We start from the raw sequence: 11341 nt of genomic DNA, 5'->3' as shown, positions 1-11341 counted from the left end.
TTTCACGCGTCAGTACTCATTGCCATGGCTATGTTGATGTCTCCTCGGCAACAAGGAGCCATGAAACGAAGGGAGATCGTAGCACAAGTGAAGACACAAACACAGATTTACAGTGTATACTGGACGTTCCAATATTAGTAGTATGCTTCATGTCACTAGAGTCAGGATGTATGAGGCAGGAGACAGACAGTCAACATAAGAAAGCTAGATGTACCTCTACTGTAAATATCTATCTAGCTGCTAAATAAGCTTGTAGTTCTAAAGAGGTATGCAGGAAAATCATCACTGGTGGACAGAGAAGCAAAAATGATGTTAGCACGTTAGCCACAGAGGCATTACGGATTCTCTGATGCACGAAAAGGCAGAGTACAACTGCCAAGAGTACAGTCATGACTAAAAGATACCTGAGACAGTTTAAGTGCTAATGGCTGAGATTACACTGTCTGTGAGGATCACACTAATCATTAATTGGTAATAAAGGCTTCTATAGGTTTACATTTAAACTGTTTGGATTGCTGTTTCTTGGGGTTTATTTTTCAGTTAGTGGTGGGGTATGAACGGTACTTAAACGGAGTCTGAATGTCACACAGAAAACACTATGAGTAATTTGTATCAGTCTGTGTGTGTCCAGTTATACTTACTGTTTGTAGCTGCAATTTCAGGGTGCCCGTCTCTTCCTGTGCTTTGGTCAGCTGGGCCTGGGGAGAGGGTGAAACATACAAAACGAAAAATGAAAAATTACTTTGTGTCCTTATGCTACTGATATAGCTTCTGTACTGAGAGAAACAGAGCATGAGCAAAGCAGAAAAAAAAAAAACCACCCATCTTTATTTCATTCCAGTGATGCTCACAACACCGATGTACCACATGTACACTTTTTTAAAAAAAATCAGTTTTCAATGCTGATTATCTGTGAATTTAAACAAGAAGCCACTGAGCAACACACACTTACAGTACCATTAGTTTTGAGCAAAGTGTCACTCAGTAATATGAATATTAAAATGGCCAGCGACAGTAAATTAGTGCTTTACATGCAATTAAAAAAAAAAGAAAGAACTTGGTTGTCTTGTCCGTGCGCATGCACCTCCATCTCTGCATTGTGGTTCTGTGTCTTCTGCAGTATGTCCTCGGCCTCTCTGAGCCGTTTGCTCAGCTGAGGAGAATACTCGCTGGGAGCCAGCTCGCTGTCATAGGACTCCAGTATGGCACGCATTCCATCACGCTCCTGTTAACACACATACGCAATAGCATAACCCTGTTGTATATTAAACAATTCCTCATGCTACCAAAGGAATAAAAAAAATTTGAGGTCAGATATGTACTATGTTTGTGTGTGTGAGTATCACAGTTCTTCAATGGTTTTCTGATTTCTGTTACTTTCGTACAACTCTGATGCGTTGATACGACAGGGCTATGCCTTTGTAAACAAGGAACAATGTGTGAGACAGCTGCACCTTTCCCAGCCAAGCTGTGACAAGAGAAGCTTAGGGTTTTATTCATGCTCATCTGCATTTCTCCTCATGTAATCATCAAATCAAAGATAAATGTCTCTGCGGACAAAGGATAAAGAATAACTCCAAAAATTTAATCACAGAGTCACGGCAGAAACATCTGTGCAGATGAAGCATATAATATTATGCTGCTTCATCCCTCTAACCCTTGATGTGAAAAGATAATTTAAACATTTTAATGATTTTACTACTGGAGTGAAAGATGTCCTCAAACTGTACTCTGTCCAGTAAGTGATAGCACCAAGTAGATGCTTCTCTTAAAGAGGATAACCTCCTCAAGTCAGCATCCTCACAAGTCAGTCAGACTGACACGCCATCTCCAAATACCTCACAAGTCTCTCTCTGTCCATCTTCATGTTTGTCTGTGTTCATTCATAAAAACACTGATGCATGTGGTTACAAAAACAATTAACACTAAGGAGAAATCAGACATTGGAAGTGATGACATACTGCCTAAGTGTCCAAAAAGGAGTCTGTATGATACAGTAAAATGACACACACCACAACAGCATAATTAAGTAAACGCCTCTAAATTATTTCACTTTAAATCAATGGTCAATTTCTGCCAACCAACCTACAGCACAGCAGATCAACTAGTACGGTCCATGCATGAATAATAATTAATAAATTCATGTACAGACAAAGAGACATTCTCCATGACTGCTCAACTGATCAAGGAAGTTTGGAGATCAAGAAAAAGTAAAACACACTAACAGATTAAAATAGTCAAAGAATAACTGGACACAAAAAAAAGAGGTATTTTCTGTCAGTCAACGGAAACTGTGATATTAGGCATGTGTCAGATAACATGAGTTCAAGTAAAACATCCATTACACCATTTTACCAGTGATGGATGATTACTATGTTTAATTAATATGTCATATAGTAAATATGCAATGGTTGCTTGGCAACATGATGAGTGAGAACAATCTGATGTGTTGAAACGGTGACAAGCAGCCCATTTATGAATGCAAATTCGCTGTCAATCAAGATTTAAAACAACATATCACCTCCTTGCCATTCACTGCGTCGGTCCACTCTACATTATAAAGCAAGGCAGACAGCAGTTCGCTGCCATTTTACTAAACCACTCAAAAACAACCAGTCTATTATTAACATGTGTAATTTGGGGAAGTGCATAATATTCAGGTTCAATTCAGGAAATAAATACCCAGCAATAAATACTAGGCCTGACAATGCCATGTAATATGCTAAAATGGCACAAAAGCACCTGGAAATTCCTGAATGTAAAATTCTCTGAATAATGGGCTGTAACATCTCTGTCATTTTCCTCATAAGATATTAACAGAAAACAAACCATGATTGCACTAATCAGATTCTGCCTGTGATTGGCCAGATCAAAACCAACATAATCAATTCAAAGATGACAAAGCCAGGTCCATTTAAAACACTATATGCAAAATTATCCCTAATTCAACTTGATTTGTTTTGGCACTAAAGCAGCATCATCTGTCATGTACCATTATATAATTACCTAATACATAATGCACTTTAAGAACTTTGGAATAGAGGGAAGACAAAACAGAAGAGGGGAAAGACCAGAAGTAAATACAAAAAGCTACCAACACATTTAGAGGTCAGTGTGTATGTGTTTGCCTGGAGGCCCGTTGGCTATTTACGGTCTATTAATGTGCAACGAAATTCGCTTGATCTAAATAAAAAATCTGACGACTTTTCTCTGATAAAAACTCTCATTTTTAAAACACGCAAACAGAGCAGGAGGACAGAGTGATAAAACCATCGTTGCTGTTTCCACCATCTACTTCTGAAAAATTGCTTTTATGTCAACTGTTTTATCTAGTGTGAAGATGTGACTGGGCCTCTAATGAGTCAGTGAGTCTGTCCCATAACAAACAAAACAAGTGAGCACAGCAACAGAGCCGTAAAGGAGACATAGCCTTGTGGCAGAGAGGAAAGTATTCATTGAGCAAGGCATTCACTCATCTTTGATTTTTCAAGCCAGTGTGTGACTATAGCCATTCCTGCCGGTGAAGGGAGGACAGGAGATCTTAGAGCTCAAACAACTCATCGAATAGTTGCTCAATAGAAAATTAATTCATTTTGATGATTCATAGTCTGAATAATTTCTCCACCTAAAATGTCACAAACACTTCATGGGTTGCTCTGGTGCTGTAGGACTGGGCAATGTATTCAACTGATGTGATTGTTATTGTGCAATGTAGAAAATCTTGAAAATTCAAGTTACAACAGCGACGCCACATGACAACATTTACTCAGAAGGCAACACTGATGATAGCTGGTTACACTAAGTGTGTTATTATAATAAAAACCTTGTAGCCTTATCTGCTATATAGCATTAGCAGGCTGTATTTTTTCTTGTGATTATACAAAATTAGGGCTGCATGATTATGGCCAAAATCATAATCATGATCACTTTGGTCAAAATTGATATCAGCATTTAACACGATTACTCACTAACGTTGGAAACACCATGGATTTACACTGAACTTAAAAAAAAAAAAGAGGCTTTTAATAGGGGGTTTTCTTGAACTCTAAATAAGATTCAACTGAAAAACAAATGAAGTATTTCATCCACCTAATTGTGATTGACAGTTCAGAGGAAATTAATTATTACACTACATTTGTTTTACAAATAAAACAAGCATTATTGTGAAACGGAGTGTGCCAATATAATCGTTTCATCTCAATTATTTTGCTTTCATAATTGTTGGAAGCCTAAATCGCAATTGAAAATAAAATGTGATTAATCGCCAGCATGAATGAAAAGTCAATGATTAATAAGATTATTTATATACTTGAGCAGCTGTAGATGGTTGAGTGAGACGCATTAACTATAGTTGTTAAGCCTAATGAATATTTGGCCAGTTAGAACCAGAATGTCCAGTAAACCATCCTTGACTAAATAAAGGATAATCATTTTAACAAGCCCAGTTATTAACACCTGCAGTGGATGTTCTGTACATTGTGACTGGGTGATAAACAATAATTCACACCCTCTGAACGCTTGGTAAAATGCACACTCTGCCAGAACAGTCTAGGGCCAAGTCCTATTTCCATCATGCTTTTAGCCCTGCTCTGTTATGGTGGTGGGTCAGAGTGTACGTCTGTGATTTGTGTACTAAGAGACTGAGCATGTTGACCTAGGGAGTCACACACACACACACACACACACACAGAAAGAGAAATCAATTTTGCAGGGACGTCTAGTCAGGAACTGCAGAGCAGGGGGAAGCAAGACAAACACAGCAGTCATATGACATTCATCAACCTATCATAAGGAGAAAGGGGTAAAGGGGAGATTAGGAATTCTGTGTTGGCCTTGAGATTCAAGTGCTTACTGTGTTCCCTAAAAAAAATTCTGGCATTGGAAAGGCTGGAAAGGTTGTGTCATGGATGTATGAATACTTGTTGATGCGCGTCTTTGATGGTCAGGCACCTTTGTTAGCAACAGTACTCTCTTCTGTAGTCGACGGACAAGAGCATCCTGCGTCTCCCTCTTCTTCTGCTCCTCCAGTGTTTTGTTGCGCTGCTGGGACAGCTCTGTACGAAGCTCAGACTCGGAGCGCTCCACGCTCCTCACACTGACAGACCAGGATAAATAAATGGTTAGAGACCAAGAGTGTGCATGTAGGTTAATAACAGGGGAGAGAAAGGGCAAGGAAGGAGGGAAACGGGCTGAATGTTCAGACAATCTGAGAAAAGCAATTCCTAGTCAATTTAGAATAATACTTCCTAACAGACAACTCACCTCATAGCAACAGCAACTTGTGCCAGGTCTGATCAGTTGGACAGTAATTATAGCGGAGGACAATAATTACAAAACAAGCTCGCTTCGCCATCCCCTCACACCACTCTCCCATTCTGCTTTTTCTAATATTTCATAATGAGCCCAATACGCTCAGGAGAAGAGAGACACTTATTAGCTAATGAAAGCTTTCTTAGCTGAACTGAGTTGCAGCATGAATATACCAGAACTTGCGCACACCCTCCCTACAGACATCACCTCTGCCTATACAGACTAAGTTTAATTAGTGAATTCCCCATCTCTCACTCACAATCACTCGCACACACACTCATACATCAGTGGTTACTGTCGGGAGTGCTATCAGAATCAGGACCAGTTTAATTAACTTTGCGACAATTAAGGACTTCTCAGAGATACGCTCTAATAGATACATGGCAGGAGAGAAGCATGCAGGCAGACAGAATGACACAACAAGGTCTGAAAGCAGAGAGACAGATTGTGTGTGTGTGCGTGTGTGTGAGGAAGAGTGTTTTACCGACTGTTGAGTATATAGTTCTGCTCTTTCAGAGCGATTTCTCTCTGCTGGATCTGAATCACCTCCCTGGACAGATCCTCTGGTTTCCTACAGACAGACCCAGCACAGAGCAGTTAGCATACACATGTGTACACACACAGACACACAATGAAAAATCAATATGACAGAGAGCGGAAAGGACAAAGAACAGAGAAAAATGACAGTGTTTCCATATTCTTTTGTTAGTTGGACCGTGGGTAGCTAAGACATAATGACATGAGCAGCAGAGGGAGAGATGAGAAGAGGAGAGTGGGCTAAGCACCGGTTATACTCGTACAAGGGGGCTGTAAATTAGCGCTTAGCTAGAGGCCCCATATGCACTGCATCAATTGACTGAGTGTGATGATGTTTAGTTGTATGCGTCGCTGCAAAATAAACAAATAAAACAAACTCACTCCATTGGAGAGATTGACAAAACACACATGCAAACACACAATGAGAAGACAGAGGTCACATATTCTGACAGAAAGGCACCATGTGACCGCCAAACTAACTGTGGATCTGTCAAAAGAATTTATGCCATTATGTCTTGTGAAATGGACATACCTTAGGGGAGTCTGGCACAAAAGACTACTTTTAGTGCCACTAGCGCCAAAAAAAATACACACCTGAAAAGTGGCATGGCTTGCCACTCTATCATGTGGCTAGGTGTGGACAGATTTGAAACTTCGAAGCTATAAGTCAGTGCTTGCTTCCAGTGAAAACAAAGCATATGGTCAAACTTTAGCCAATGGTGCCCTGAGGGCTGACCTGGCATCGCCCTCCAACACTAGGCAGCCGACTGAGTTATGACAACTTAGGCATACAGAGAGGGAAAAAAAAACTGAGCAACTGAGGTTAACATCAAGGCTGGAAAGCTGGATGGCTTGGATTTATCACTATTTCCACCTCGCTATTTGGAGCCTTAGGTATGAAAATAATGTTACGACTAAAATATGAGTTCATGAAGCATAATATGAATCGGCTTTTTCCCGTTAGGGGTCGCCACAGGTGTTGTCAGTGTGACGATTCGCATGCTGACATTTGGCACGTTTTACGCCAGATGCCCTTCCTGACACAACCCTGACTTGAACCCGGGCCACAACGGGGAGAGCACTGCACCCTAACCACTAGTCTATCAGGGAACCTGAGTTCATGAAGCATATGATGGAAAAAAAGAGTAGGTAATTCCACTGCACCCTGAGCACAGAGATTAACCTTTCCCTCAGCAGAGACTGTTTTCTGTTTTTTTTTTTGTGTTTTTGCAGGCCACAAGCTTGTCATCTCTGTTGATGCTGCAAATAATAGGTCTGTTACATATTATTGGGTGAGATGTTGTGAACTACTAGGAGATATGACCCTGTCAATGGGCGACTGCACTGGCAGACTGGTGTAAGACTAAAACCAAAGACTGCAGCTTACAATGACATTTAACTAAGAAAAGCAGCAAATCCTCACATTTACAGATTACAATCACTATTTCAACCAGTGGTCTGTGCATGACCACCTGCCATACATTCAGTAAGATAGTTTCACTGTGGGCGTCGCTTTTTTTAAACAAATTTCCATGTACAGTTTGTGGTCAATGGTTGCTTAGTCAGAATGGTGGTCCCTGGCTCACGGTTAGTAGAAAACCCCTGGTTTAATGGATCTATACAGAATCTCAGACTAAAATGTAAGAAAACCTCTTACCTAGACTAACTTTGGAGCAGGTTAAGAAACACAAAAGGAAAAGAGAGATAGCAGGAAAAAACCCTAGCCACACACACACACACACAACGATCTCAATTACATCTTAAGCTGGTGAAAACATTATTGGGAGAAAAAAAAAAAAAAAAAAACATTTCCAGAAAACCTGCTTGTATATTGTTCCTGCAACACTGTTCCCATAAGTCTAATTCTGAGAAAATATTTTCATTCCATGTCTGTCAATTTTATTTTCAATTGTCAACCACATGGGTGCACACATACGCAAGAACGATGTTAGACTGCGTGACAGAAGGAAAGGAAATAATAAACACCAGCGACCAGGTGCCGGCGAATTCAAGCTGCGGCTGTGAGGCTTGTCTACTCCACCAATCAGCCGCTCTGATTGTTGCTGGGGAGGGTTAACCTCTGTCCAAAAGTTATTTTTGTCTGTCAGCACAAATGACTGGTATGAAATCGAATCCTAGGTTGGAAGAGACAAACTCCTTTACTACAGCACCAGTATGTTTACTCCTCATCAACAACTGCTCCGTCATAACCACTAATATCCATCCTGAAATGTCTGGGCACAGAAAAAGTCAAATGTGTAAACTCAAGTAAAAACACCGTATGAAGTATCAGTAGCCCGCGGTGATGGCAAATCACTTGATTAATACACTAGTGTACCAAAATATTGAAGCCCCAATGAGACTTTTCACACAACACAACAAGATCCCTAAACAGGCAGCACAGTTTGGATGTCAGCATTAATCCGGATACATTACTAATGGCACTTTGTATTGTCATTCTGTCACTGCAGTGCCATCACTTCTGTTTTCCACTGACACTTGCTATTGCATTTAATTATACAAAGAAAGAGTATAGGGTCATAAATCCAAATTCAATCTCACTTATTTCATTGTTAAAATTCAATTACACTCCTGGTAAAAGGGGTGTAAATGTCCAATCTTAACTGGTAGTGTATACTCTATGGCTGAATAGAATCAAAACAATACAAATTATAAAAGATGTCCCACTGATGCACAAATCTCTGTCGATACTAATATTCATGCAGCACTGTTGCACTGAATGCAGTACAGTTGAATAGACTGCTGAACGGACACCCTTGCTTTCCCTTTGCCTCTAAATCACAGGACTGTGCCAGGAAAACAACATGACCCACCTGACAATTAAGCCGGACATTTGGTAAACAGTAAAAACAGCCTGAAGGAGTTTCTAAATGTTAATTTGCAACCTGCATTAACCTGTACTTTTGATCAGTTTGAGTTTCACAGGTAGGGCTGCCCTTTTTCAGCCTCGTGTGCAACACAGTTTTTCCTTTTTTTTCGGCGTAAACACAACAACAAAAAAACTAATCAACAGAACCCAGGCAGCCAATTACATAGCAATCTGAAAACCACATTTTTAAGAGTTTCAAATTTCATCTCAATCTACTCAGAGTGACAGCCTGGTCTGAAAAATGACAGACAGCCCAACCAAATTATTGTATATATTAAACTGAGGTTGGAATAACATCCCTATGATCCTCTCCTGTCTTTTAATAACTGTAAGTTTAAGAAATGCTGTCAGGTCCCAATACACATTACCATGACTAAAATGAAGCCTTACATGAGGAAATATTTCATTTTGTAATTTACAGTGTTCCTACCTTTCTCATTTTTAGCCAGTAAAAAGATGTAACACACATAGAGCATGAGACAAACTGGATATGCTGGTGCATCTGTTTACGTCATAGCCACAGATCATCAGAGAGAAAAGAGTGTGTTTGTGTGTGTGTGTGTGTGCGTGCGTGCACAAGGCTGCGGTGTTTAATCTGTCAGATCTGCTTGCTCCACTGCTCACAAGGAAACGTGCAATCATTCTCTCATTAGCAGTTTTGATTGGATGCATTGAGATACACTCCGAAGCAGGTATAAAACAAACGCGCACCTATACGTGCTGGTGGCGTCAATCCACAGTGATGAGGCACATTTATTTGGAGTGACCACAGCTCCACCTAGTGGCATGTTTTCATATTTCATAAAACAGACTTGTCTACCTCTCAGACACACATTCAGGTCCACTTTCACACAGTGGCTGACCTTATGTTGAGTCCAGTAGATTGCCCCAGGTTTTCCCAGGCTTGGAGCTTCTCAAACAGCCTCTAAGGATTGAGAGAAAAAAAAAATGGTTACATGTTTGTCCATATTCAAAAAGTATATTAAACTATGGCAACAGTTCAAACAATGCACAGAAAAAAGTCATATGCAAGTTACAGCGTGACTAATGTTTGACTTTAAAGCCTGAAAACATCAACCGATACAGTCAACCATTCCCTATTAGAACTATTCAGGACCTACGTTAATTACACAATGTACTATCAGTAAATATCATCCAATACCTTTAATATAAAAATGCTTAAAATCTCTCAACTGCTTTTTTGTAGCAACAAAATGTTCTAATGATGTGAACATCAACATGCTACAAAGTGAAATGCACAATAAAATCTGACAGGTCCACACAGCTTACCTCTTTCTCCAGTTCCATATTGACCAGCTCTTCTTTGGTTTTCTCCATCCTCTCCAGTTTCTTCCTCAAGCCCTCCACCTCCTCTTTCAACAGGCTGCAGTTCTCTCTGCTCTCCCTGGATGGAGCAGAGGCAAGAGACCAAAACAAAAAACTATTCACTTCAGAGCTTTGGACTTTGAACAAATGGGATCCCTGGTAACACACTGACATGATTTTAAAAACCTGATTTCAGATGTAGTAAGATCACAGTGACTATAGACTCAGGTGTAAAGTGAAAGGAAAACCAAACATAAAGAGTCTTAGTAAGGTGTTGGGCTGCCACGTGCAACCAGAACAGCTTCAGTGCCCCTTGGCAAGTGTGAATTCTACTGGAGGGATTAACAGCATTGTTACAAAAGATATTCCCTCATTTGTGCTTTGTCAATGATGGTGGAGACGCTCTCTAAAACACCGGTCCAAAATCTCTCATGTGTTCAACTGAGCTGAGATCTGGAGACCGAAGGCCACAGCGTATGATTCACATCCTTTTCATACTCATCAAACCACTCAGTGACCCCACGTGCCCTGTGGATGGGGGCACTGTCACCCTGGAAGAGACCACTAGCATCAGGATAGAAATGTTTGATTATAGGATAAAGATGATCACTCAGAACAGCTCTGTACTGACTGGCAGTGACCCCTCCCTCTATTGGGACTAGTAGACCCACACCACACCAGCATCTGCTTTCTTTACATTTCTCCACTCATCTATTAGGGTTTTTCCTGTAATATGTCACCCCTCTGTATCTGTGCACACAGAATACTGTTAATGATCAGGTTCATGCAGGAACTGGATAACATATCAAATGTACTGCACTAATCCAATTACACTAGAACCCCAGATTACATACTGCTTTATTATAAAAAGGATCAAATGAGCTTTAGTACCAAAGTGTGCAGAGGAACAAGTGTTAGGTATTTCACACCACTATTTCAGCTGCAAATTACAGCCTCTTAGTACTGCACAGAACAGCCAGTAGATATTATCAGTAATGATGAATGCGGTCAGTGAAGTTACCGTAGCACCAGGGTATAAATTTCATGACAGCCATGGCCGTCATTGCCCTTGCAGCCCTCTATATCTGTAGGACTTACACGCTCATGGTGGCATCAGATCTGACAGAGCTCTGAACTCTCATCAGCATGAGCATAATCATTCCCATCACAGTAGAGTTACAGCCACAGAGGATTTTATCCGTCATTCACTGAATCTTTTAGACCAGTCAGAATTCACACAAGTCCAGACCCTGTTTGTTTCAACTTCACAAGCAGAAA

The 11341-nt window shown here is 40.4% G+C and overlaps 1 protein-coding gene across 1 annotated transcript in view; it reads right to left on the bottom strand.

Annotated features, from left to right (window-relative positions):
- mad1l1 (mitotic arrest deficient 1 like 1) overlaps nucleotides 1-11341 on the bottom strand; it is a 44775-nt gene that overhangs the window by 30354 nt on the left and 3080 nt on the right. The window contains 6 exon segments of the mRNA XM_020622802.1: nucleotides 642-698; nucleotides 1085-1225; nucleotides 4951-5095; nucleotides 5795-5881; nucleotides 9601-9662; nucleotides 10028-10142. Of these exon segments, the coding sequence (XP_020478458.1) occupies nucleotides 642-698; nucleotides 1085-1225; nucleotides 4951-5095; nucleotides 5795-5881; nucleotides 9601-9662; nucleotides 10028-10142 (607 nt within the window).

This window comes from Monopterus albus, unplaced genomic scaffold, assembly GCF_001952655.1.
Source record: "Monopterus albus unplaced genomic scaffold, M_albus_1.0 scaffold288.1, whole genome shotgun sequence".
Lineage (NCBI taxonomy): Eukaryota > Metazoa > Chordata > Actinopteri > Synbranchiformes > Synbranchidae > Monopterus > Monopterus albus.
This window is presented reverse-complemented; position numbering and strand designations above follow the sequence as displayed.